At 48.9% G+C, this 26,306-nt stretch overlaps 6 protein-coding genes across 6 annotated transcripts; 1 reads left to right on the top strand and 5 right to left on the bottom strand.

Annotated features, from left to right (window-relative positions):
* Positions 1–2,019: 2,019 nt before the first annotated feature.
* On the bottom strand, positions 2,020–4,120 carry DEU56DRAFT_909919 (WD40-repeat-containing domain protein; the record flags this gene model as incomplete). The annotated part of the gene is made up of 5 exons (XM_041357134.1): positions 2,020–2,322; positions 2,377–2,604; positions 2,656–2,892; positions 2,941–3,009; positions 3,065–4,120. 5 exons carry the CDS (start codon positions 4,118–4,120, stop codon positions 2,020–2,022), a joined length of 1,893 nt encoding a protein of 630 aa, XP_041211320.1.
* A 6,018-nt stretch (positions 4,121–10,138) lies between these two features.
* Positions 10,139–11,885, bottom strand: DEU56DRAFT_167764 (uncharacterized protein). Its single transcript, XM_041344868.1, has 7 exons — positions 11,701–11,885; positions 11,545–11,652; positions 11,343–11,483; positions 11,064–11,288; positions 10,946–11,014; positions 10,645–10,893; positions 10,139–10,593 (listed from the first exon to the last, which is right to left on the bottom strand). Exons 1-7 carry the CDS (start codon positions 11,749–11,751, stop codon positions 10,411–10,413), a joined length of 1,026 nt encoding a protein of 341 aa, XP_041211321.1. The 5' UTR covers positions 11,752–11,885; the 3' UTR covers positions 10,139–10,410.
* A 4,547-nt stretch (positions 11,886–16,432) lies between these two features.
* On the bottom strand, positions 16,433–16,877 carry DEU56DRAFT_167823 (uncharacterized protein). Its single transcript, XM_041344869.1, has one exon. The coding sequence runs from the start codon at positions 16,843–16,845 to the stop codon at positions 16,570–16,572; it is 276 nt and encodes a 91-aa protein (XP_041211322.1). The 5' UTR covers positions 16,846–16,877; the 3' UTR covers positions 16,433–16,569.
* A 1,139-nt stretch (positions 16,878–18,016) lies between these two features.
* DEU56DRAFT_167829 (alpha beta-hydrolase) lies at positions 18,017–20,669 on the top strand. The gene is made up of 8 exons (XM_041344870.1): positions 18,017–18,431; positions 18,482–18,819; positions 18,873–19,005; positions 19,055–19,143; positions 19,196–19,275; positions 19,325–19,409; positions 19,461–19,554; positions 19,607–20,669. Exons 1-8 carry the CDS (start codon positions 18,101–18,103, stop codon positions 20,542–20,544), a joined length of 2,088 nt encoding a protein of 695 aa, XP_041211323.1. The 5' UTR covers positions 18,017–18,100; the 3' UTR covers positions 20,545–20,669.
* A 57-nt stretch (positions 20,670–20,726) lies between these two features.
* DEU56DRAFT_787029 (uncharacterized protein) lies at positions 20,727–22,792 on the bottom strand. The gene is made up of 2 exons (XM_041352395.1): positions 21,164–22,792; positions 20,727–21,106 (listed from the first exon to the last, which is right to left on the bottom strand). The coding sequence occupies exon 1, from the start codon at positions 22,433–22,435 to the stop codon at positions 21,182–21,184; it is 1,254 nt and encodes a 417-aa protein (XP_041211324.1). The 5' UTR covers positions 22,436–22,792; the 3' UTR covers positions 20,727–21,106; positions 21,164–21,181.
* A 1,344-nt stretch (positions 22,793–24,136) lies between these two features.
* On the bottom strand, positions 24,137–26,231 carry DEU56DRAFT_167861 (major facilitator superfamily domain-containing protein). The gene is made up of 8 exons (XM_041344871.1): positions 25,996–26,231; positions 25,870–25,935; positions 25,659–25,819; positions 25,472–25,606; positions 25,255–25,414; positions 24,665–25,205; positions 24,231–24,614; positions 24,137–24,176 (listed from the first exon to the last, which is right to left on the bottom strand). The coding sequence occupies exons 1-7, from the start codon at positions 26,158–26,160 to the stop codon at positions 24,364–24,366; spliced, it is 1,479 nt and encodes a 492-aa protein (XP_041211325.1). The 5' UTR covers positions 26,161–26,231; the 3' UTR covers positions 24,137–24,176; positions 24,231–24,363.
* Between the last annotated feature and the right edge of the window lie 75 nt (positions 26,232–26,306).

Consider the following 26,306-nt stretch of genomic DNA (forward strand, 5'->3'; position numbering starts at 1 on the left):
CGAAGAAGACCATGCGCACTACCAAGAGCTGGGTTTCAGACTGCGTGACCGGCTACCTCGAGAGTGCTTTCAATGCGCGAATCAGGAGAAATTGGCACAGGGATCCGGGAAAGGGAGCTGCATGAGCAGAAAGGGACAATAGGTCCAAGACTTCTCGTCGTTAGGATGGCTAGTCTATTGAGGTCTCCGCCTAGTAGGTACCAGCTGAGAGGAAAGGTGCTCCATCACGAGTCCATGCGAGCCATAAATTCAACGCAATCAGTGATAGTCTCTTTAAAGTCGTTGTGGAACTTGAATTAAGCAAGACATACCTCGAATCTGCCGAGTACTCGTCCGCTGAATCAGTGTCTTGACCAGGTCCGAGTCAGTGGCAGACGTATTCCGCTTCGCGTTCCATCTCTCCTAAGTTGTCGATGTGTGATGGTTGAGCACTGTGTATAAAATCTGCAAGGCATCTGGTAAATCAATTTCAAAAGCTGAGCAGCAACATTCAAATATATAGTACTCACCCGTGGTCTGCCGTTCTCTCCCTCGGCCACAGGCTGGTGAGATGGGCGAGTTTTCAAAATATTGGACCCGTGTATGAGGTCGTGCTAGTCGTGAATTAAGTCATATAACAAGTTGTACAACAGATGTCGCATTGATCACAGACTTGTGACATGCATCAAAGTGTCATGTGTGTGGAGAAACAAGCTTGAACAACAATACTTGCAGCATGGAATCACGAGTACTTACACGGAGTAATGGCCAACATTGAGGGGGCTGGTACTACTGCAGTGTGCAGTTTTGTTTGACAAAACCTTTGGATCCAAACAACCGCTTGCTTACAAAGGTTAAGCTGCTTGCTGGATTAAATCGTGGCATGTCGATACAGTGGAAAGTATGCGATCCTCGAAACAGGTACATCAACAATACTGTACAGAGCAAAGTAACAAAGATATTATAATATCGTAAGGGCGCGGGCGCCAGTCCCCGACTCTCCTTCGTTGTCGATTTTGTCTTGAGAATTTTCGTGGCTCTCTGAAACCCTCCCCTTTTTTGTATTTTCTCTCATTATTGAATACAGATAACGACTCATCATACGTACCCTTTCTGAAATTCTTGTCTGCCTTTTTTTTGTCCCGAAAACACGAGAACTCAGAGTGAATATAGGGAACAAAATCCACAATACAGCGGAAAAAATCCAAATCGCACTGCTTTTGCATAAGGCCTTTTCAACTGACCTAACACCTCCTAACACCAAAGGACGACAATCGGGATGGAATTTTGTCAGTAGCTCACGGAGACGCGAAATTGAAAGGCGACTGAGTCTGAATATCAACAGATCAGATGCTGCGGAACGCAGGAAACCCACCACGGATACAAAGGATCAGCAACTATCGGAACAGGCAGTCTCAGACCATCGAGCCTATCAAGAAATCTGTTGATTAGAATCAAACGAGGAGGAGTAGACAAGTCCTGCTCGTCACATAAAGAAGAAAGTGAAACGAGCAACTCATCAGGTTGGCAGAGCTCGAATTCGGCCCACGCGAGAAAGGAAGAATGTTTATTTCGACCTTTTTCTCCTGCCGACGGAAATATATTCAGACGCGACAAATACTCTCGAATCTCATTACGAGAAAGAGGCTGCAAAACACGCTGTAAGTGAAAATGGTCACAGTCTAACTGCAACGAAGGAAGCTGGACAAACAAAGTTTCAATCCACCAATCTGAGATGCTCCACCCAATCTAAGATCACGATGTCTTTCAAGACATGCCGATTCCGCAAACCAACCAAAATGGCATTTCCCAGTCCGACATCCGAAAAAGACACACGGACTGTACGAGTTTAATAGAACGAACGACCGATCATGACCGTAAAATCCCTCCTCTGGAGAGTCGGGGAACATAAATAGCATTACGAAAGCAGAACGAGCTGAGTCGTCAAATAAGCAGCGAAAAAACAGTTTATAAGAGCAAACGAAGAAAGTAGGTAAAGCTCACAACAATACAAATAAATAGACATGCCCCATGCTCGCGCTACGAATCCTGATAATAATGACCACGAGGAAAACATATCTTGTCGAGGAACCTCATACAGGAGCCTTCGATGATTGAATGTGAATCTGAGGAATAATTGCTGTGGCCAGTCATAGCGTGTGATGATGGCCCTGACTGTCCAGTCACTATCTGCGATGATGCAGTGCCCGTCTGTGCAGGACCAACCTGGGAAGATGGGCCCGCCTGTGACAAGGAACTTGCATGCACAGGAGCAACAGGAGTGCCGCTCGTCACTGCCGATAATTTTGTCTTGTGTTTTTTTGGCTCCCGTGCGACGTATCTCTGGTGTTTCAGAATCCATTGTAAGAACGACTAGAAGAGAGAACTAAAGCCCACCTGGAACCCACGCACGGCAGACACGCCAACAGCATTAGATCGTGTATTTGTTGTGGAGGAAGTAGGATTCTTCACTCGAGCATGCATTAGCCGTGTCCAGAAGTTGCCACTGTCTCTGCTGTCGAGCTTGGCGGAGGAAATAATAGCATCATGCGGAGGGATCTGTGCATTGGCAGGAGGTTCTTTTACGCCTGTATCCTTGTTCTGTTCGAGAGCGTTGACTGAACACTGACAACCCACAGTGAGGTGAAAGCGCGCTAGAGGAAAGAGATGACTTACGCTGGATTCATCATTTTCCTCGTCTTCTTCTCCTGCAATTGGCTGGGTGGGCGTGGTTGTAGATATGGGACTATGTGTACGAGCAAGACGCGCGAAGGAAGTACGCTTGTGGTGTTCTTGCGATTTGTTTGATGGCAGGCGACGTCGAGAAGGAATGAGGACGTTCAAAAAGCGAGCTGAAAAGAGGTATTGGAGACGGAAACCAGATGGTGCTGATGGAAAAGATGGCTCAGAAGACTACAAGTACTTGTCAGTGGTACTGCCTTGTACAAAACACGAGTTTACCTGGAAGAAGTTATCATATAGATTATTGTGTTCCTCGTCTGTAATGCCATCACCCCTTGTAGCATCGACCTGCGAAAGTTTTGTGAGCAAGGCAAGCAAGGCAGTCGATTGTAAGAGTGCTGACCTCGAGGGCCCGGGAAAGTGACGATGGGGACTCGGGTCGAGTAGCTTGTGTATCACCTTGTGCAAGCTCAGGAGCTATGTCTTTTACCATCCAGAGAGTAATTGTCTTTCCGGTTCCTCCATATGCCAGGTGTGTTCCATCTTGAGAGAAAGACACACATACAGGGATGGTGCAATCCTCCTCACCAAAAGGCTGACCGAGTGGTTTATGGGACTCTGTGTCCCATAGCTGTGCAATGCCTTCGACGCCCACGCAGGCTAGCACATTGGCTGTAGGTGAAAGCGCGATAGAGTAGAGTGAATTGCCGTGCTTGAAGGAATGGAGTAGTTCACCTGATTCGCTGTCGAAAACCCGTGCGAATTCATTGGATGCAGAATATAGTTTGCTGCTATCCAATGACCAAACCACTGACCAAACCACCGACCATGCGCTGTTCGTCAGGTCTTTCATTGGGCCCACGACGAGCTCCCCGGTTTTGCTATCCCATATGCAAATCGTGTGGTTCCATCCACCTGATGCAATCTTGCTGCCAGAAGGCGAATACGCAAGAGCAAACACTTCATCTTGCTTTGTCTCGATCGGACCCACTTCGACTTCACCACTGTCTGCTTTTCGAACGAGGATTTTGCCATCATTCGAGCCACTGGCAATATGGTCTCCGTTCGGAGACCACGACAGCGACCGCACCGCCTTGCTATGACCCATCCACACACCTTCCATCATCTCTCCATCTGTGTTCCATCGCTGGATACTTCCATTCTGTCTCCCGCACGCAATTGTCTTTCCATCTGGTGAAAGCGCCAGTGTCCAAATGTTTCCGCCATTTCCTCTCCATGGTTCCCCAACACTGAGTCCCGTGTTGCGATTCCATTTGCGCATCGTGCCGTCCAACGAACCACTCACGATGTAGACGTTGTCGTGCAGGTAGATTAAAGTCTCGATAGGTTTCTCATGTCCCTTAAACTTGTGCTTCGGAATCGGTCTCTTGGATAAGTTAGATTGCGTTGGTGGTGAAGCCCTCTCGAGGATCGGCTTTGCAACGGATTCGAAAGTCATCGCCGTACGTGGCTGCATTAAATTTCAGACTGCTTTCAACGCTGTTAGATCACATAGGGGAAATGATCGACCAACACTCACTGTTCGGTCTGCAGGTCTCACGCGCGTGGTGGGACGTCGGCAAGGCGGGACATCTTAGTACTACCGTAGGCACGGCTTCCATGAGGCGGTGCTAACACTGGTTCCTTGCCTTTCCGTTTCCCTGGTGAGTTTATGTGAGCTCTTGCAACCGTAAACCATGATGTTAAGAGCAGCCACGGTTATTCCATTCCACCCATGCTAGTATGGTAAACCGTTTTATAGGGCACGAACATGATCTTCAACGGCATCTGGCGCCTCTTCATGCACTTTAGCACCCACCAAGTTATTTTCAGTTCCGATCTAGATCTATGTGACCACCCGTTCTCGTGATCCCGTATTTGCTTCAAGCACCGACTCTTTCTCCACCAAAAATGACAGCGAACGTCCGCCATGGGGTTCTCGTTAGAAACCAAGTTATAACACGGTTACATGCAGCTTTTAACATAGCATCTAGCGTCAATCCATTGTTTACTTCAGAGCTCTGAGCCTAAAGCGCCTATATATTCTTCACATCTTGATGCCACTCTTCGTAAACAGGGAGTCTCTTATCATCTACATTTTTTCGCTCGATGAGCAAACAACTAGATCCGAAAACCGGGCATTATCACTTACTAGCCTCACATCTTCATTCACTCTGCGGAATTTCTTCTTCTCCTTCTGGGCCTTTCCACTGGTTTCCTCGGATCCTGAAATACACCGGGTGAACACATGGAAATATCAAAGTGAAAAACGACACGCACTATTTGTAGGATATGATTCATGCCTTCCACCTGCACTCTTGGGAACTACTCGTTCTCTCCTAGACTTGCAAACATCTTGTCTATCTTTTTTTTCATTCGCTTTGCATACTTTCTTCGCCTCCTTCCGTGAGGGACCGGCCTTTCAAATGGTTTCCCCTGTTTCCTTGGGTCCTGAAACATACAACGTGAACACATAGAGATATAATGAAAAACGACCTGCACCACTTGTTTGATATGATTCGTTTCGATCTGCGCTCTCGAGAATTGCTTGTTCTCTCTTAGCCTTCTCCAATTCTTTGCTGATCTCTCGCCTCCACTCTAGGAAACGGCGATGTAGAAACGACGCGATCTAGGAAAATGTAGCACTTACCAACCCGAAGCTTGGTTTTATACACTTGATTTAACTTTATGAACACTCTACGTTTTGAATGCTTCTTCTGATGTGCCCGTCGATTTTGGTTCTCCTTCTTCATCTCCTTCTTCATCATCCATTTGCGTGAGACACGCCGTTTGCCCTTAAGCTTCTTGGCCGTCCTCCTTCGCATGTACTCTGAGCAGGATGTAACAATGTCAAATCATACGCGAAGGGGAAGTTCAGCACTTACCAGCTGCCTTTCTTCCTACCATATTTTTCCAGATTCCCCGGGCCCTATGTAATAAGCCTTCATCCTCTTGCGCTTTCTTCTTCCAGTACGTCGGTCCTCTAAACTCCTTCTTCATCTCTTTGTAGAATGGTTTCTTCTTCTTCTTCTTCTCAGTCTTCTTGCTCGTCTTGGGCGCGGGCTTCGCCTGAGCAATCGGCTGGTCCATCCTTCGCGGGGGTTGTTGCGTAGTCTGACGGATTGGCATCTTCGTCACCGTGTCTTTCTTCAAGTTGGAGGGGCGAGGAGCCTCCGTGAAGCGCAATGGCTTCGACCATGCAGAAGCGACAGAAGTTTCAGCTTGCTGGCCTGCATGGTCGAGTAGGTCACGTCCGCCCTGAACAATCGGTGGGTCCATCTTTTGCGGGCGTTGTTGCGTAGACTGATGGATTTGGATTGGCGTTTTCATCGCCGCGTTTTTCTTCAAGTTGGAGGGGTGAGGAGCCCCCGTGAAGCGCGATGGCTTCGACGATGTAGAAGCGACAGAAGTTTTAACTTGCTGGCCTGCATGGTCGTGTACGACACAGCCGCCAACAATCTGTGGGCCTATCTTTTGCGGGCGTTGTTGCGTAGACTGTTGGATTGGCATTTTCGTCACCGCGTCTTTCTTCAAGTTAGAGGGGTGAGGAGCCCCCGTGAAGCGCGATGGCTTCGACGATGTAGAAGCGACAGAAGTTTTAGCTTGCTGGCCTGCATGGTCGTGTACGACACGTCCGCCCTGAACAATCGGTTGTTTCATCTTTTGCGGGCGTTGTTGCGTAGACTGATGGATTGGCTTCTTCGTCACCGCGTCTTTCTTCAAGTTGGAGGGGTGAGGAGCCCCCGTGAAGCGCGATGGCTTCGACGATGTAGAAGCGACAGAAGTTTTAGCTTGCTGGCCTGCATGGTTGAGTAGGTCACGTCCGCCCTGAACAACCGGTGGGTCCATCTTTTGCGGGCGTTGTTGCGTAGACTGATGGATTTGGACTGGCATCTTCGTCACCGCGTCTTTCTTCAAGTTGGAGGGGTGAGGAGCCCCCGTGAAGCGCGATGGCGTCGACGATGTAGAAGCGACAGAAGTTTTGACTTGCTGGCCTGCATGGTCGTGTACGACACAGCCGCCCTGAACAATCGCTGGGTCCATCTTGTGCAGGTGTTGTTGCGTAAACTGACGGACTGGCATCTTCGTCACCGCGTCTTTTTTCTTCAAGTTGGGGGGAGGAGCCCCCGTGAAGCGCTTTTGCAGAGCGAATTGATCGTTGACCCATTGCGTTGGAAGATCACCGCTCCAACTGCCTTGTATATTACCAAACTGCAATGGCTTCGACCATGCAGAAGCGACAGAAGTTTTAGCTTGCTGGCCTGCATTGTCTGGTACGTCATGGCCGCCCGAGGAGGCCACAATACTATTCGGCTGCGAGAGAGCATAAGAAGAGACAGATACCAACCCATCCGTGTGGGAAGTAGATCCTCTTGTCCTATGATCACTCGCGCCTATAGTTTGACTGGCATCAACACCAGCATGCGCACGATCATTCGCAGCTGATCGACGCTTTCGACTCGGACGGGTCATTTTCGTATGAGCAACGATCTGTGATGCTAGTAGAATAGAATTGGGATCCTGGAAGTGTATTAGCAAAACGATAAACGAGCATCTCCAATAAACAGTAAAACACGATCAAGCATGATCCAAGGAACAGGTTGTTTAGTACTAGTAGCTAAAAAAACCGGGCGAAACAAGCGAGGGCCGCACCTTCAACTTGGGATGGTGTCGACTCTTGCAAGATAAATCCACTATCCTCGATGATGATCGATGTGGAGATCGATAACAAAGTAAGAATGGGTCTTATGCAAGTCCTGTGTCTCCGAGTCGGCGTGGGAGAGAAGCTGAGGCCTGAGGTCTGGACTCTGCCTGCAGTCTTGGGCGCTGCAAGCACATGGTGGCTACCATGGGTGAACGTAACAAGTTGCACCGTTTTTCGTAATCAGTAGACTAAAGCAACCTCTCAGACAGAGACATGCTACGCCTTCAGAAATCAGGAGGGCACAGCCATGACGCGGCGACGGAAAGGCCCAACTTCCAGAGACCAAGACCACGCAAGCAACTGTTAGGATAGGGTGACATGACAAGCACGGGTCGCCTATACTAATAGTAGCTTATATGACCTGTCCAAACACGCGGGATTATATTCCCATCGGTATCCCGCCACTGAACGCTTCCATCCTCCCGCACGCAATCGTGTTACCGTCCGGTGAAAGCGCCAGCGCACATATCCTGTTACCCTTGCCATACTAGTACCAGGGTTCCTCGACAAGACGTCCAGTGTCGCAGTTCCACTTCCGCATCGTGCCGTCCTCAGACAATGTGGATGTCGTCGTGCAAGAACACGAAATCCCGAATCACCCTCTTGTGTCCTTCAAACGCGTGCTATGGAGTTGCAACTTTGGCTTGGGCTGCTGCTGAAGCTTCCTCGAGGGACCGCCTTAAAAAGTATCAGTCGTAGCTTGTTGTGATAATCTGGTGAGTCTAATGGGTGAAATATGATGATGTGAAATATTACAAGAAGGAGGAGGAAGAAGCGATGTCAAAGCATCAAAATCTGGGGCATCAAGAGGTATGGATCCGAGTCTATCGAAGAGTGAAGCTCTGGGCATCTGCGACGCACTAGTGGTAGGAACAGCTTGCATCTTCGTTCAGAAGTACTGGTTCGGCGCATAGATGATATGCAATCATCACAGCTTCCAAACAGCAAGTCATTTGCACCTTATGCAGACCACGTGTTTGACGACTGGCCAGAACGTTACTAGTTGAATGCCTTGTTATTAAGAGCCTTTGAGGCGACTCTCACGAGCCGTGCCATTTGGAACATGTTTACGCCTTCACCGGAGGGGGGTACAGTGATGACGCGGCCCAGGATGGAAAGATTCAGCTTTCGGAGACTCTAAGACCTGACGAAAACAGCTGTCAAGACACGGTGATACGACAAGCACGGCGTACCTATATTAACAGTAGCCTAGGCTCTAGAGTCATGAATGCATGAATTTTGAGGCCCGGATGAACTTCAGGCGGCGAAGCCGGTCAACAAACAATGCACAACAACCTCAGGCTATGGATGCCCTGCGCTCGAATTCCACATGCTACTAAGTACCATGCGCCCTGCATCAAGGACATCTATTTACGATGATTTCTCAAGCTTTCACTTGTTCAGTGCACCGGAATTTTACCCTGGGACCCTTCATTCACTTGGCAGGACAACCGCCATGCACTCGGTATGCGCAATAGAAAGGGGAAAGCGGCCAAAGTGAAAATGAAAACCCCGAGCCAACCGTTGCAGCGCGCAAGGCTCAAGATCACACAGATATGTCACACAGCTCACAGGAAAGCGCTAGAATTAACTCAAGGGCAATTACATCGACCCTCGACGTGACATGCACCTTCAAATTTTTGTCACTCAATACTCAACTCCCTTCAGGTATGGACACTCTAGCCTCTGGACGGAAAGATATGCTGTTGACTAGGTCTTAGACCGTTCAATGAGTCATCCACGAAGTAGTCCGTCGAGGGTAGTTTGCGAAACTGAGAATTCGGGCAAGGGGTCTGTGGCAGTACGTAAGGACGTTTTCGTGAATCCGAGCTCTGTGTACAACGAAGAGTGCGAAGGTACCAATACACGGTGTCGGCTGTTTAAGGGAACCGAGCTAACACCTGGAGTGTCTTTAAGTCCTGATCAATGTATCTTCAAGGGCCCTCGGTATTGCCTAGCCTCCGAATCTTTGCACGTAAGGAATTTTCGTATATTATATTTGCTTTCCACACTGGGCGCCGTGTCAGATAGTGCCTGATCCCTGGACAGATTCAACGGTCTTACTAAGTAGGTACACAGTCTGACTCTTCAGCGACCCTCCCGCTCCTTATTCATTTTAAATAATCCGAACGCATGTCAGCGCAGCTATCAGATGTCCCCCTTGGTAGTCCATCTCCGATGCCACATGTTCCTGCGGGTAGGAGTTAGACATTTGCCTCACGCCCAGGAGAACCAGCCCAGGAGGTAAGTATTCCAGTCAGCCTTGTGGCTGTCAGGCTATGAGCTCTCATGAAATCACGCCTTCCTATGTTGCTGTAGCAGAAGGCATGTGATGCTAGTACAAAATGTAGTTGCACCACTGAAACATACAAAAACATAAAGAGATGAAAGAGTGTAAATTTGACAGCCAGCGCAACAACAAAAAAGCTTCAAAGGAAGGGTACAAAATTAACTAAGCGCGCGCCACGACAAGCACAGCAAAAGCCCAGCTGACATTCTGGCGCTAGCGAATCTTTTAGTAATAGTCCCTAAGCTGACGGGTCACGAGAACCAAACAAAATTCGTTCAAGTACTTGATGGGGTCTAGATAAGCTAACGTGGCATTTTCGACAGACCACGGTAATATGGTTGTACGTCCGGGGGGGGGGGGGGGGGGGGGGGGGGGGGGGGGGGGCTGTGACGGTACGCTATGGGAATTTAGCATCAGACGAACCCGCTGTGTTGCTCGTGTTTGCGGCCTGAATTACAAGTGAACACGGGTGCAGATGATCGTGTATTGATTGCCTATATGTATTGTATTTCGCCCTGGACCCATCCTATGTGTGGCTGAGGAACATCTGTTGCACATCTGCCTGTTTACGATTGGGAATGTACAACGATAGTTGTGAATAAAACATCGTCACGAGGGAAATTCAAACCTCGATGAATAGGAACAAGAAATCTGAAGGGTATGGCAAAAAGATACTGCTTCAGGTCAATGTAGATATCGCAACAAACAAAAGCAATGACAGATCTGAAATACCCAAAAACATTCAAGAAAGCCGCTAACAGCAGAAACATGATTTGCCACTTCGATGTTGCCCAGTGTCTACCTGCGTTGCTACTGGTTGCTGTTGCTCTTGGGTGCTGCGTTGTTGCGTATCTGGGTCCTGTGGACCATCATCGAGATATTCAGCACGTATAATGTCTGGATCGTCATCAGCAGGAGCACCCGCTGCAGCATTACGCTGTAGTATGCATCAGACACCCAAGACAGTAATAAAATAGACCGAACGCACCTTTCGACCCTGCGCAAAAGGAACTTCAACGACGGGTGGTGCTGCGTGATCGGGTCGCCAGGTAAATAGGTGTTGTACGTGGGCTGTGAAGGTCGTATGAGTAGCGGCAAGTGGTAAGGCGGTGGGCGGTGCTGGTGCGGGTACAGGTGGAGGTGGAGGAACTGGACGAGGATTCCTTGTCATAGCGAGCCTGAGTTTCTTTAAGCGCCCCGGGCGCTGCTGAGGTCGTGGTCTGGAAATTTGAGAATGCTGTAACAAATGATGTGTGAGAGAGAAATGAAGGATACGCTGATGCACCCACACCATGCATGCCCCGGAAGAAATCAGGTTCTGCATCATAGCCATCTTGATCTTGCCCCGGAATCTCAGCCTGCATAACTTAGGTCAGTAGCGAAAAGGTTGAGGAAGGGAGTACATGCGCCAAGAATACGGTCGTCATGAGCAGCGAGCGCACAGTCGAGCGGCATTATTAAAACCTTGCCGTTGGACCAATCGAGGCAGCTAGCCTTCTCAGTTTCGTCGATGGCGTCCATCATGTGTTGGTGTGATTCAAGGGCTTCTTCGACTTTACCTGCCAAAAGGAAAGCCTGACAGCGTTTCTGGTGTGTAGTGAGCCAGAAGGACTCGAGATCCCAGCCGAAGAGCTGGACGAAACACTCAATTATGAAACAAATTTCGGATGCATCATGTAAACGTACTACGATCAAGTCCTCGCATAGCCCAAACATGATTGTTGATGGGAAAGTGTTAGAGTCAACGGCGGCGGTGAAGTGGTCAGTGGCTTCGTCATGATGCGCGCTATCCAAGGCCCTGGTTCCAAGCTGAACGCGTAGATATGCCTAATGTGCGAGTTGCAAAGATCAGTGTATCGATAACCGAGTGTAGCCGCATGATACTTACTTCTACGACACGACGCGCATGTGTATCAACATTCGGACAAGCGGCAGCTAGCTCTTTGAGTAGCAGCATCGCTTCGTCATGTTGATCTGCATTGAAGAGGGCAATGGCCTGAAATACAGAATGGAGCAGAGCGCATGCGAGACGAACCTAACTTACCTTGATCAAGAGAAGAAAATGAATGGATTGTGAATCTTGGTTCGTGAACATGGATGCGACATCAAATGCTACCCTCGCGTCCCGGACATTGCCTTTTCCGCAGAGGGCAATGCCCTTGGAGATATAGCCTGTCAATGAGGGCTGAATGCTGATAGACTATGTCACGGATGAACGTTAGCCTTTCGTAAGAGGGCCATAATTGGTCGGTATGACTGACCTTGATTGCATCCTCGAGGGCGCGGTCCCAGTCTTGTTTTCGCGTCATAACGAATGATCGATTGGCATAGGAGGTATAGTTATTGGCGTCGGCGTCGATCTCTTGCGTGAGTAACTGTTCAGCGGTAGACAACTCCCCAGCTAAGGATGAATAGCGTGCTGCCGTTGGAATAACGAAGATCTGCATATTACAGGCATGCTCGAATTGCGTTAAATGAGTCAAGGATGGAAACTCGCTTTGAATGATAACCTTTGATGTCCCACTCCGAGATCTGACCGTTTCCATCTCCGGAGAAGATGCCATTGCCATCTACGGAGAACGTGAGGCATCTCGGGAAGCTTAAGGTCGAATGCTTGAAGATGGCAATGGTTTTTCGATCTGATAGCCGCCAGAGACGGACATCTTTGTCACGTGATGCAGAAGCTGAGAAGTAAATCCTCTTGTCCTGTGATTACACCAAGCTCATAAATTGACTGGCATCAACACCAGCATGCGCACGATTATTCACAGTTGATCGATGCTTTCGACGGGTCATTTTCGTATGGCTAGCAACGACCTGTGATGCCAGTATTAGCAAGGCGGTAGACGAGCATCTCCAACGAACAATAAAACATTAGTAGCTAGGAAACCCGAAACAAGCGAAGGCCGCACCTTGGGATCAACTTGGGATGGTGTCAACTCTTACAAGGTAAATCCACTGGATGTCTTATTCTCGATGATGAACGATGTGGAGAACAAAGTAAGAATGGGCCTTATGCAAGTCCTTTGTCTCGACGTGGGAGAGAAGCTGAGGCCTGAAATCTGAACTCTGCCTGCAGTCTTGGGCGCTGCAAGCACACGGCACCGTGGCTACCATGGGTGAACGTTACAAGTTGCGCTATTTTCGTAATGAGTAGACTGGAGCTTCAAAGCGACAGGATCAGGAGGGCACAGCCATGGCGCGGCGACGGAAAGGGCCCAACTTCCAGAGACCAAGGCCACGCAAGCAATTATTAGGATAGGGTGACACGACAAGCACGGGTCGTCTATACTAATAGTAGCTTAGATTGAGCTTAGAGTCGTTGCGCGTATAAATTTTGATTCAAATTTCAAAGTTGAGGCGCAGCCTGTCAATGTCAGTGCACAAACAATGCACAACAACGTGGATGATTCAGCATCGTGATTGTGCCGTGTACAAGTTGTAGTACCAACTTGGACCGCTTTCCATATGCTACTATACCATGCTCTACTCAATCACATCTATTTACGATGATTTCTCAAGCTTTAGCTTGTTCAATACGCCGGAATATCTTCCTAGGGACCCTTTATCGACTTGGCAGGACGACCGCTGCGTACTGGGTATGCAGAAATCGGGCGGCTACAGGGTCAGATTGAAACTCTTGAGCCATTGTGGCTGCGCGCAAGGCTCAAGATCATTACACAAACATGTCACACAGCTCACAGATAAGCTTTAACTTCAGGGCAATTAGTTCCTTGACGTGACGTACGCTTTCAACTTTTGTTATTCAACACTCAACTCCCTCCAGGCATGGGCTCTCTTGCACTTTGGACAGGAAAATATGTTGTTGGTCAGGTCTTAGGCTCATTCGCAAGCCTTGCACGACTTAGTCCGTCGAGGAAAGATTGAACATTCGGGCAAGAGGTCTGAGGCGGTACGCAAGGACGCCTCCATGAAACTAGTCCCAGTGTGCACCGTGAGGAGTGCGAAGGTACCAGGGACTAACGCAAGACGTGATGTCCGCTGCCAAAGGGAAACGCCTGTCCCTAGCCGTTACTCCATGCACAAGTTCCTAAGGAAGGGAGCCGATGTACCACCTGAATCGTGACTCTGATCAGTGTATCTTCAAGGGCCTCCCGGTGTTGTCCCGCCTCCGAATCTCTGCATATATCGTAAGGAATGTGCGTCTATTGGCCTTCCAAATCGAGTGCTTGCTGTGTTAGGTGCCTGATCCCTGGACAGAATTGACGGTCTTAATTAGTCTTAGGTGCGCCGAAGAGAATAGAGGCTATTACATATACAGCCAAGGTACGCATTCCGACTCTTCAAATAGTTTACTTGGCCCCTTATTCCTTTTAAATGAATGGAAAGTTTCTCAGCCGAGCTCTCGGATGTCACGCCAGGACCTCGCCTGACAATCAATTTCCGACGCCACAGGTACTTGCAGGTGGAAAACATTTTATTCACGTACAGGAGAGCCGGCCTGAAGGTCATAGGTAAGTATTCAAGAGTCAGCGTTGTGCCTACCGGGCTATAATTTCATGAAAATTGGCACGCCTTGCGAGAAGAGCGGTATCGGCACAAACCCACGGTACTTTCGCACTCACGAAGTGATCGCTGTGTCTCACCAGCATTCCTAAAACTGCTAACAGACCTACCACTATACTCAAACATGAGGCACCACATTTACCGGTCGTATTATAGTGGCTGCGTCATCATCAAGGCACCGGGACAGCCTCCTTGATTCTGAACGTTCTAATGAACCAAGGGACTGCGTACGACATTATTTTTTTACTATCATGAGGGTGCCTTGCGCCCGAACACTCGACCGGTCTATAGCTGCAACTCCCGACAACCCTGGGGCTCATGGCGGCAGTTTCACGGTCCGAGCTCAGGTATAAAGCCTATGCTTCGACATGCAGAGTAAAAACAACACATTGAGCTCAAATTCTCTACTCAAATCACCACCCACACTATCATGTCACAAGAATCCAACCCAGATGGCCAGTTGTCTCAATATTCTGAGGACATGACTGCGTACACGCTGGAGCAGCTTGTACAATGGCGCGCCTCGCTAGAACGCAAGGCGAAGGAGCAAGAGGAGAAGGCGCGAGCAGGTGAGTATGATACGGTATTACGGATTAAAAAAACTGACAAGATTGTACGTGCAGCTAAGACCTCGCAAAGAAATGCTACAAACTCAGGCTCGCGATCTTAATATGCCTCAATCTGCGGCAGGTGCGTCCGCTGCTACTCATTTACCTACGTCGACCTGACACCCTTTCCTACCTGTCACAGAACTACCATTATTGAAGGCACCAATATTTGACCATATCTATTTAATAGTGTATCTCTCATTTCTCTCCTAAACTTTTCTTGATCTTTCTTTTGAGTATTAGATGTTTATTATCGTTCGCTGCACTACCTGTACTATGTACAAACATATAGAAAACGGCCGCGGAGAGTGAAAACCCGAGATCAGAACAAGCTTTATGCGACAATTCCAATTGGTGCCACTTATTAGACTCTGCGCATTCTGCAGCACTCTTAGTCTCTGACGACTACCCAGGCTACACAAGACAAATCGATGCTTCGAGGACCCATACTAAGTAACTGAAGTCGGAGGCGCCGACGGGTCTACCGCGAAGGAATCTATAACGTGCCACATCTCGTATCAACCTCGGCATCGGCGCTAGCCCGTGCCTCAAGCGTCATGATCGATGTCAAGCATTCGATTATTCCCAGAGTCGACATATGTCCCCCGGACCTGTCGTAACCAATGATGACACGACTGAACCTTGTGTTACGACATGGTCAGGGGATGACGTATCACGGTAGCAAATTTCGATGTGCAATATCTTCACTGGAGATGCATGGCGTCCTGCCAGTGGTACTTGACTCGCGAGAGCGTATATGATCCATGTGCGAATGGGTCGGTGTGCAGTGGAGAACGCGAGGTCCAGTGGCTACTAGTTACTGGTAGCCATGGAACTTCGTTGTCGCAAAAGTAATGACGTTACAATCGAAGTCTTCTTTGGAAATTTGAAGAACGGGAGTAGCCATGGTGGAAGCAACAAGCGAGAGTGGCACACCGTCTCGCGCTATCTGCCGCAGGCATTGTACGAATGCCTTATCAGATAGTCGGCGACAACAATTAGCAACCATTAATTTCCCGCTTCTTATACTTGGTCCGCGCGGCCATGAGGTCAAGAGACCTATCGATTAGAACTACCGACGGTATTTGATCCCCGCAAAGAATAGTATGAGCATCACACTCTCCTATATGCGCTGTACTTTAGGTACTAAAATATGCGACAACTGTTGGATAAATCTAAATGATACAGCATGACAAAGGGAATAATATACACAGTTCAACGACGTGTTGGGTTTGAGGATGGGAAGAAAAGGCATAGAGCGGCGTTATCTTGTATGATATGAAGCCAACGTAGGATTCGCCTTGTGAGCAGTTAAGCTCAGCTGGACACGACAACGGTATAGGCAGGGTGCGCACATACATATAATGAAGCAGGTTTTGCACACCAGACATATTATTCTATGCGCTCGCAACAATCTGCTGGGGAAGCCGAGCGTGCCCTGAGATATAATTTCAGCCTTGGACGCTCTTGCAGAAAAGAATTCATCGGTAACCATTTGAATCATGCTGGTCGACACTGTCCTGCACGCTTTCCCGCTCGCGTTCCTTTGACAAGCGTTCCAGCGAAGCTCGCCATTGTATGAGCTGCTTCAAAGTGTACGCAGCGATATTGCGAGAGTACTCGCGCTGTGCCTCGGATGCTTCTCCCATCGTATAAGTTTTGCAAGAAAGAACAGGTCTACCGATATTGCTGTGGGTGAGGCAGGTAAAGAGTAAGAAAGTTGCAGATTGTGGAGGTTCCGTTATCTAAGCATGGGAAGGACCAGGGGCGTTTCTCAGCTAACCACTCCACAAGAACTGTGAAGCCACATTGAAATGAATAGTGGAGTGCGAAACGAACGGGTTGCAATGGAGCGGAAGATTTGCTTGGATTTGAAACTCAGCACCAGTCTGCTCGTGATCGTTGTTTTGAGAAAGAACGCTATCACGGAGGCCTGCACCTGTTCGACGTAGTATATATTTAGTAAGGATGTTGAACCGCAACACGACAAATTTCGCCTCAGCTAGCCAATAATTAGTTAAAAAACAGAAGCAAACGCTAATAATGTCGCACATGAGTGAGAGCGGCGTAACCTTGATCCGCGGGCTTCAGGAAGTGAGTGTGGTTTGGAGTTGGGGGCCTCACGGACCACTCATTCTTCGAGATTCGATTGCCTTCGACGAGAAGGCTCAAAAGGGAAGAAAACCCATGACGAAACGAATCTTTGGCAGCACTCCACAGCTGCCGCGTTTCAAAGTAGACCCAGAACCATGCCGCAGCATGCAGGGACACGTATATTCAATTATCCCTTATGTCATAGGTGGAGCCTGAGGTCATGTTCATCATCTTCTAGTTTCAAGTATTAATTCTGACTCACCAATACCAAACTTGCCGAGTAGAATTACCAGAAATCTTGCTAACCTGGAAGTTAGGCCTGAAATATAGAACGGCGCACGTCAACGCGGAGAGCTGAATCACGATTTAGTGCCACTAGTGGTATGCAGCAGGCCGAGTTGCCTCTCACGTCTGTACAGTGAGTAGTAATGATTGCCAGTAAGCAATACTTACCATTTGATGCCAACTGAGAGATTGGGAAATACTAAGCCTGGAGTTTACCATTCCCTGGGGTTCCAATCATATAATGTTTCAGACAACTTGAAGGTACTTAAGAACCTGGACAGACTGCCACTGTCGATCGGTAGCCTGGACATAAGTTAGGTAGGCTTGTAGGCTGCTATGATCATGATGTATCGACTCGGAGTTCTCCGAGCCGAAGTCGTTCAACAAATTCAAACTCCGTGCCACTGTAAACTTCAAGTTGTCGACTAAATGACGATCATCAACGATGTCGTCCGTGCTCGCGTCACCGACGTCTTTGGGGTGGGCGACAGCAGGAAGTCGTGGGACTTTGGCGTGAGGGCCAATGCCGGCGCGAATTTACAAGGTGTGGGGCAGGTGGAGGTTGGGTGTGTAGGCGGCGACTGCAGGACGTTGAGTCCCATCACTGTAAACCGGTGAGACTCAGATATTTGTCGATATTTTGTAAGCCTAATTAACTTAGTAGCCGTGCCGCGTCAATGGTCACTGTTTACGGGAGATGCGCGCCTCAAATGAATATCGCCCGGTCACCCGCAAGGGCCATGGTAGGGATGTATAGCTAACTTGGAAAATAGTCGTTCCTTCTTTATCACCTCCAGGCCTGCGTGCACGTGGCAATCCAAATGCCCTGTCATGACTTTATTATCTTCACCTGCCAGCACGCACTCCCGGGCACTGTTCGGGTAGTCAGTCGGACTCAGTCTTGAGAGGCTGTTAGCATCGTCAAAGTCAATGTTGCCTCTTCGGTCGTTGGCCAATCTTTGCACATTTCTTGCCCTGGACCTTCCTCTCTTTTCTGCCGGGAAATACATCAATACTACCATTGTTATCGTTTCCAACAATGACCTCAACCCATCGAACACGAATCGAGCCAGCGCTCTTTTCCTGAAAAGCTCAATGACTTGCGAGGAGGCACAGCAATCATGCGGTGATTTGCAGGAATCACTTCTACCAGCACCGATTTCTACTGGCCTTACAGCAGAAAACCTGACTACTGCACTAACTTCTGAGAGGCACGGTGCTGCTCTTGATTTGAACCAAAACATCTGGATTGCCGGTTCTGGTAACACACATCTATCATGTTCATATCATCAATACTGAATTCAAATATAGGTGGCTGCACAGTGTTTACCGTTGGCACCAGTCACACTTACGAAACCGACACCGACACGTCTCCTGATTTATCTAGTCGATACCCTGCTTTATGCACGAACTCCGCTCCACTGACACGTTCAAACGTTACTTCGTATGACACCAGCCGCCAAATTGAAGTTTCAACACCTTCTGCCGGTGTACTACGTGGTTTCCGCGATAAGTTTTCGTTCCGGTTCTTGGGCATCAAGTTTGCAAAATCTCCTGCTGGTGCAGGTCGCTTCAAGCCGCCCATTGCTCTGCAAGTCTCGAGAGACACCGTGCGGGATGCCCTGGAATATGGTCCTCGCTGTGCTCAGGCAAGAACTCTGATGTCATCCTTATATTCTTGTGGCTAACTAGTAACTATTAGCCACCGAACGTTGACAATGGACATATGGTATGGACAGAAGAGGATTGTCTACAGCTGAATGTGTACTCTCCAATTGTTGTTCTTGGTGGACAAGCAGAACAGAGTACCTCAAAGCTTCCTGTTATGTTCTTCAGTGAGTCGACTCCCTCCGTTGCTTCCGATCGTGTTGACCGTTTCTTCAGTTCATGGCGGTGGTTTGAATCATGGTGACAGTGGACCATTCCCCTACAACATGACGACGAGTGGATATGTCGGACCTTCTACCTCGAACGTCAGTTGTCAAACTTGATTTGTGCTACACGTGATGATTGACCAAGTTTTAGATCTTTGATGGGACAAACCTTGTCTCATACGGAGGAGTCGTTCTCGTTACCATAAATTACAGGCTTACTACTCTGGGCTGGTACTTTGTAATCAGGATTGTTCGCATCTCGATCTGACGCGTTATTCAGGTTCAATGCATCCAACGCCGCCCTGAAAGACGCTTTGCTAGCTCTGCAATGGGTGCAAGACAACGTCGAGGCCTTCGGCGGAGATGTAAGCTGTTTCATCTTATAGGTTCCCTAACGCTCACAAGCATTTATCCAGCCCACTCGAGTGCTCCTTTACGGCGAATCAGCTGGTGGCTTTATGACAAGATACCTCCTCGGAACTAATCCAAAATACACGGAAGGCCTCTTCAGTGAGTGCATCACGAAGAAAATAATGTAGCTGTCTGACTTCAGAATCACCAGGTGCTGCCATTCTTGAAAGCGATTATGGCACGAGCAACCCTTTCTCTTCGCCTAATGTAGCTCTCAATACTTCTTTGCAACTCGCTAAACACGTCGGCTGCGCTTCCAACTCCTCTACAAGTCTCACAGGGTCAGACGTTGAGTGTGTGGCGAACGTGTCGGCCGGAAGCCTTGCAATTGCTTCCTTTAATCTAGGCATAGCCTGGACTGTCGTTGTCGACGGGGACTACGTCCTAAACGACATCGCTGGAAGCATCATGGATGGCATTTGCGCGCGCGTACCTACCATTTGGGCTACCAACCAGTGCGAGTATTGTTACTTCCTCCCAGCCACCCTCGCCCCAGACTCGCCTCCCTCTTCTTTCATTTCTGAGCTCCCTAACTACTTCAACGAGACGCAAATTCAGCGTATCTTGAACCAGCCCGAGCTCTACCCTTACGAGACAGCATCGTCCTCAAACGGCATTTCCGGCGCTGTGCTACAACTGGCGCAGCTCCTTACGGACTGGTTCATCCGCTGCCCCGATACAAACCTAGCTTCTCTCGAGGCCAACACCACCAACCCCGGAAACGCATATAAGATCCTCTTCGCTGTCGGCCTTGGATCTACCATAACTCCCAATCCAGCAACCTGCCTCGGCCAGGTTTGTCACGCAGACGAACTCTACTTGGTGTTCGCGACAGCAGAGACCGATAACCTCTATCAACCGCTTACTGACTTCCAAGTTGCCGCAACGCAAGAAACCATCAAACGCTGGACGTCTCTTGCATGGACGGGCGACCCTAATTATGAGGGTGCTGCTGTTCAGTGGCCGCCTTATACTGGGGATAACGAGTTTGTTCTTGGGTCGACGGGGAGCATTCAACCGTACCGTGTAGATCAGTGTGATTTCATTCGTACTCAACTTGGCTTAGTGTATGGGGATGGAACGTACTGATATTAACAAGTTAACACGGTTGTACTTCACTGTCTGACAATAGGAAAGCTCCAACGGGCAACAAAGTTGCACTGTTGCGTTTCGTTGTAATTGATAGCGCATAGCACATCTAGAAATCAGAATGCTTAACTTTTAAAGCTGGTGTTTGAATAATTTCGGCCATGGTTTTTGGGGTAGAACATGGGTTGGTTGATGCAGAAGTGTATATGCCAAGAGACTTCTCATGAAGGGTCCACTAGCAAACCCGCTACAAAATCCAGCGTCGACAGAGTAACAACAACAAGGAATCTAAAGTACGGAGAATTCAGCATGTACGTATAGTGCAGCAAAACTGGCTCCAGGTCAGCAAAGTACAGAAGGGCAAAGTCAAATAAGCAAAGCAAATATTGAATGAATGAAATAAGTGGTATAGACAGCGATTCTATGGAACCGTGGAGGAGTAGAGAGAACAGTATGAGGAGTCAGACGGCTGAGGTAGAATGCATGGATCCTTCTAGCAATGCAAGAAACTCGAGATTGTTATGCAATCAAATATCGTAGATTTCCGATGATGCTGGTATCACTGAGAAAGAAGAAAGAAATCAAAACGAGGGCTTTCGTAATGAGCAGAAAAGCTTACCGATTACGTGTTCGTCATTCAAGCGGGATGGGAGCTACCCGCCAACATTTGGGCCAATTGATTTGTATCAGCTCCATAGCTACTCACCCGCTTTTGAGCTAGGAATGCTGGGAGGGCCTGGCCGGCTTCGCGCAAGCAATCCACGGGAATGAGGCCCTTCTCATCATAACCTAAGGAGCCGTTTGGCTTCTCCACGAACGCCCAGCCATCGTCGAAGACTTTTATAACGAGTACTTTATCGCCTGGGGCGACAGAGAGTTCGTCGTCTAGTGTAGGCGTGAATGGGCGACGGATGATCTCGAATTCGGGTGACGCAGGGTCAGCAAAGGGGTCAGAAGACGTGTCAGGAACAGCAGTTAATGAAGCGCCAGTTGGCGGCTGCGAGTAGGAGGCACCGGGAGCGGAGGGCGATAAATCAGAGTTAAATATGGGAGGAGGAGAGTGGATCTGGATGAGTGTAGCAGCGGATGACAAAGGAGAAACGAGGCCGTGACCGCTAACAACAGAAGCGGATGAATTACCCTGCCCCTCATTAGGGCATGGGGGTGGCTTTGGGAACGCGAAGGATTCTGACGGAGAGAACGGACGGACGGACATGGGACTATATTGTCCGAGAGGGTTGAGGTCGTTTGTTACGATGAGGTATTGAGTGTCGGGGTCGCTGCCGTTACTCATCATGCTATTCATAGACTCCCTACGAGCAACAGCACCAGCGGAAGGGAACAAGAGCGAGGTGCGCTCGCGCACTTCCGCCATGGGAGGTAACTCAGGAATGGTTCCGAGGGCGGCGAGATCGACATTGGGGGATGAAGTCGGGGAATCAACGCGGAACATGAGTCCTTGATCAAAGTTGGTAGCAAAGCTACTGCGAGCACTCGTCCTGTTCAGGACAGGTGCCCCCCCACTCTGAGACTCTCGCATACTGCTTCCTACGATAGAGAAACTACTTGACGCAGCATTTCTGCCGAACCACCATTGTTGACGGCGCTCAAGACGGCGAGCAACGAAGCGACGCCGGACGAGGAGCACAATCAGTCCGATCAGGAATAGAAGGCATACGACAACGATTCCTCCAACTGCACCCGAAGACAGTTGATGGGAAGACGTCGCGTCTCCAGTGGTAAGAGTGGGAGCAGCATCACTTGGGGAACTTCCGACACCACTGGATGCACCCGAACCGGCGGCTGGTACACCCGTTGACTGAGTCGCCGTTGGATGTCCTGTCGAAAATGAAGATTGGGATGTCGCTAGTGGAGTGCCTTGGACGTTCATGGGCGGCACTCCGTTGGAATTGAGCTGGCTGCCGCTGGCATTGGTACCGTTGGGAGATGTGATTCCCGGAGGTGGCGGAGAGGAACCTTTTGACCCGGGTGGCGAAGGGGAGCCAGTGGAAACTATGGGTGACGACGCAGGTGCGGTCGTCGCAGTGCTGCTGCTTCCACCTGAGCCATTACCATTACCATTACCGTTACCGTTTCCATTACCATTGCCATTACCATTACCATTGCCATTGCCATTGCCATTGCCATTGCCATTGCCATTGCCATTGCCATTGCCATTGCCATTGCCATTGCCGTTTCCATTTCCGCCTCCACTCCCGCTTCCACTTCCACTTCCACTACCGCTCCCACTACCACTTCCGCTGCCACTTCCACTTCCACTGCCACCACTGCCACCTCCGCTTGAAGTGGTAGTGGGGGATGGTGACGGACTTGTTGAAGAGGCTCCAGAGTTACTTCCACCGATAAGAGGGGTCACCACGGGCGAAAGTATTGGGATAGGTGGTACTGGGACGGGCAAGTTAATAAGAGAGGGATCGCGCTTGTCGATTTCTCTGTTGAGAATCGCACGATGCCGGACGGAGACGCGTCGCATCCTGTACCAAAGCAGGATGGTCAATTTTACACTGATAGAGCTTGAGTTGTCGAAAAAGAGTGTAGGTATGAAAAGAGTGTGGGTGTCGTCGTTCACCACCAACGACGAGATAGAGGAGGTGCTGGCTATCGCAGCGGTGCAAAAGACGTTTGAGCCAGTACCCTGGGAGACTGGGGAAGGAAAACAGGTCACTGGCGTTCACCATGACTACGAACCGTCCAACATGTGAATGAAGCGATCAGGTGATCAAAGGTGATCAATGACATTTCGTGATTCGGATGAACTTAGAAGTGACCCTTTCCTGCAATATTAATGAAACTCGATCGACGTTACGCATGGTGTGCGCCAAAACGAGGGTTCTTGGCCGCAATAGGTGAAAGACGTCAATTAAGGTCTTCAAAAGCATTGACAAAGTTTGACATTCAGTGACAGACATGATTTGATCATCTTGCAGCACTGACATGGACCTGACATCGCATACATAAGTGACCATCCTTTGAAGCCAAGTTGCAACTTCCCTCTTCAGTCGTACCGTTAATGGAATTTCGGCGGCACCACAGCATAACTTTCAATGGAACGAGTGAGTAAATCAGGCGCCCGTAAAACTTTGACACACCTTGTTGCACAGTACGTCATTGCACCCTGATGGAGAGATCAGCTCCGCGAAAAGCCCTTGTACCTTCCTGGGAACAGTCTCACGTCGGGGATGGTACTCTCACGGATACTCTTGGTACAGCGATTGACGCAGTACTATCATTTCTAGGCCCAACTGACCAATCTATAACCAGAATTCAGAAGTAAACGTTCAGAGATAATACGCACCACTATCTCTACGACGTGACACCTCAAGTCTAGGTGGGGTCTACTTAGCGCTATCTTGGAATCAGTTGAGTGTATCCGGAGAACTTTCGGATTCCCCAAGCACAACCGATCCGCGGACAACTTAAGCTTTGATGGGCACGCGGGTAGCTTCCGTAATTTCTTTGTCACCTCCACGATCTCTTGTAATAGTATGACGTGTTGTGTGGCCGACAGCCACCGGTGAGAGAAAAAGCTGGGTATGAGGGACTTGTGCTGAGGCATGCAGATAAAAATACAAAGGCAAGCCTTGACGACGGGCGTTACTTTCCAAAACATTCTACGAGAAGCATAGTTATCAGTAAGGTCAAATATGCGTGAAACCCAGACGCACCAAACGAGGGGATTTAGATCAAAACAAGCAGGATGAACGCCAGCCATTGCAAGTCACCATCAACCAAAATTTATGTATCATTGCTCGCAAGGATACAAGCACCATATACCGCTGCTAACAACTGTGACAAAAGCTAATCACCGCGTTTCCACATTTGACGAGGTAGTAAGAAAGAAGCACCAATCGCGAGGAATGCCAGCGCCATCATAAAATAGTACACCGCCCACGCATAATAGTGATGCCTCAAGGAAAATGAAAACATCGACATCGAAGACGCAGGTCCAATGATGCGTACACACGCAGCGACCGTATGCGCAAGGCCATTGGTGGCACCTAATGATGCACGATTGGGAGATGCAGCTGCTAGATACATCGCCCCGCAAGCTATCAGTTTATCAGTTGATGATCGCGAAACATGACATTGAAAAACGAACAGTAACACATATTGAGAAGGATAGACATTGCGAGCTGAAGGCCGACAACAAGCCAGACCGCAGTACCAATTCCATATGCCCGACTCAACATATTGATTATCGGGAATGCGATGACGGTTGGTACGCCAGACACGACCCCGCAGGTAAATACCGCTTTCGTGCCAAACCGGTCATGCAGCCGAGCAAAGAAAAACACCTGGAATAAACCATTGGCAATACCGAACATTGCAAGAATACTGCCAATCTGCGGGGGATCGAGGCCAAGTCCACCCATGCTCAATGGCGTAGCATAAAACACGGGTATTAGGGAGCGCAGAGCGATGTCAAAGAGAGCCAGTGTCGCATAATTCAATATCGCAATAAGAACATGCGGGGTCATTAATGCGCTTAGAGGCAGGGGTTTGGAATCGTCGGGGGAATCTTGAACAGCATTGTTGAAATTTGTTCTATCCACCTGGGGTGGCTTGGTATGAACGAACGTAAGAATGGTCCGACATCTGTTCCGAATCAGACTCCACAAGGATGTCGTCGTCGGCACAGTCTATACATAGATGAGATGGATCAACAAAATGAGTGGGCCACTACTTTACCTCTTGTAAAAGCATGTACGTAACCAGCCATGATAATGCAGCAAACAATCCTGGACAAGCGCAAGCCAAGAAATAAGGATGTGTCTTCAGAAATGTCGATTGCCCAAACAGTCTGGGAAAACGATCCGCCGGATGGGTCAAAGACCCGCCAATGAGAGGTCTAGCCGATACTTTAACGTAAGAACGAGGTAGACAAAAACTGAATGTAAAATCCTACCCGAGTGTATTGCCAGTCATCCATGGAAGAGGGAGAAAACCGAATGCCTGAGCCATGTTGGTTGAATCTGTGATATCTATCATCATACTCCTGATAACACCACCGTTGCCGTTCAGCGCGCCGCACAGTACACGGCTGAAAAAGCATTGAGACCAGGGTATTATCAACAAACAGATGATGCTCGAACCTCAGTATCAAGCCTCCGAAGGTCGTCGAAAATCCAAATAGGAACATGGAAACTGATATACCAAATAAACCAGTCAAAATGACTGGCTTTCGGCCAACATGATCAGAGAGGCGGTTCCATTGAAGGGTAGTAAGGGCTTGCGCTACGTAGAACACGGAATACTTGGAAGTGAATCAGAAAAAAATGCGCATAACAAACACTCGACGCTCACCATGATACCGACGAAATATCCTACTCTTGATTCATCGCCATGTGTCACTCCAATATCTCTGATCAGCTGAGAAACGAACCAAGGCTCGTCAGAAAGTCACTAAACATGAACTCGGGTGAAATTTACCTGAGGCGCAAACGGAGCAATCGCCTGGGCAGTAACAGGTTCAGTGAGCTGCAAGAACAGTATAATGGAGAATTGGCGCCAGGGTAAGGGAGTTTTGATTTTATGCTGCTCCTCAGGCTGCAATAGAGGTGTCTCTTCATCTAGTTGGTGAGTTTGGTGGGACATGATCGCTGATGGAGTCCATCCCAACCAGCCGTGGGGTGTCGTTATCAGAAGTTCAGAATATGTAATAGAACAACAAGCAGCACTGTGGCCCCTGTGCGGCGTGCCCGCATGGGAAACTCCCACGCCACCTTGTACAACACAAAAAT

Source organism: Suillus clintonianus, assembly GCF_016758775.1.
Source record: "Suillus clintonianus strain FC179 chromosome Unknown DEU56scaffold_16, whole genome shotgun sequence".
Lineage (NCBI taxonomy): Eukaryota > Fungi > Basidiomycota > Agaricomycetes > Boletales > Suillaceae > Suillus > Suillus clintonianus.

Bases quoted from the DNA above. Each gene is read 5' to 3' on its own strand.
- DEU56DRAFT_167764 (XM_041344868.1), bottom strand. From the start codon at position 11,751: ATGTTCACGAACCAAGATTCACAATCCATTCATTTTCTTCTCTTGATC. The intron at 11,653-11,700 runs GTAAGTTAGGTT...TCTGTATTTCAG, and splicing joins ATTTTCTTCTCTTGATCAAG to GCCATTGCCCTCTTCAATGC. The intron at 10,894-10,945 runs GTGGGTGCATCA...CATTTGTTACAG, and splicing joins TCTTCCGGGGCATGCATGGT to CATTCTCAAATTTCCAGACC.
- DEU56DRAFT_167823 (XM_041344869.1), bottom strand. From the start codon at position 16,845: ATGTGCGACATTATTAGCGTTTGCTTCTGTTTTTTAACTAATTATTGG.
- DEU56DRAFT_167829 (XM_041344870.1), top strand. From the start codon at position 18,101: ATGTTGCCTCTTCGGTCGTTGGCCAATCTTTGCACATTTCTTGCCCTG. The intron at 18,432-18,481 runs GTAACACACATC...ATTCAAATATAG, and splicing joins CATCTGGATTGCCGGTTCTG to GTGGCTGCACAGTGTTTACC. The intron at 19,555-19,606 runs GTGAGTGCATCA...CAGAATCACCAG, and splicing joins ATACACGGAAGGCCTCTTCA to GTGCTGCCATTCTTGAAAGC.
- DEU56DRAFT_787029 (XM_041352395.1), bottom strand. From the start codon at position 22,435: ATGAACGTCCAAGGCACTCCACTAGCGACATCCCAATCTTCATTTTCG.
- DEU56DRAFT_167861 (XM_041344871.1), bottom strand. From the start codon at position 26,160: ATGTCCCACCAAACTCACCAACTAGATGAAGAGACACCTCTATTGCAG. The intron at 25,607-25,658 runs GTTCGAGCATCA...ATGCTTTTTCAG, and splicing joins TTCGGAGGCTTGATACTGAG to CCGTGTACTGTGCGGCGCGC. The intron at 24,615-24,664 runs GTTCGTTTTTCA...ATAAACTGATAG, and splicing joins CCTTCTCAATATGTGTTACT to CTTGCGGGGCGATGTATCTA.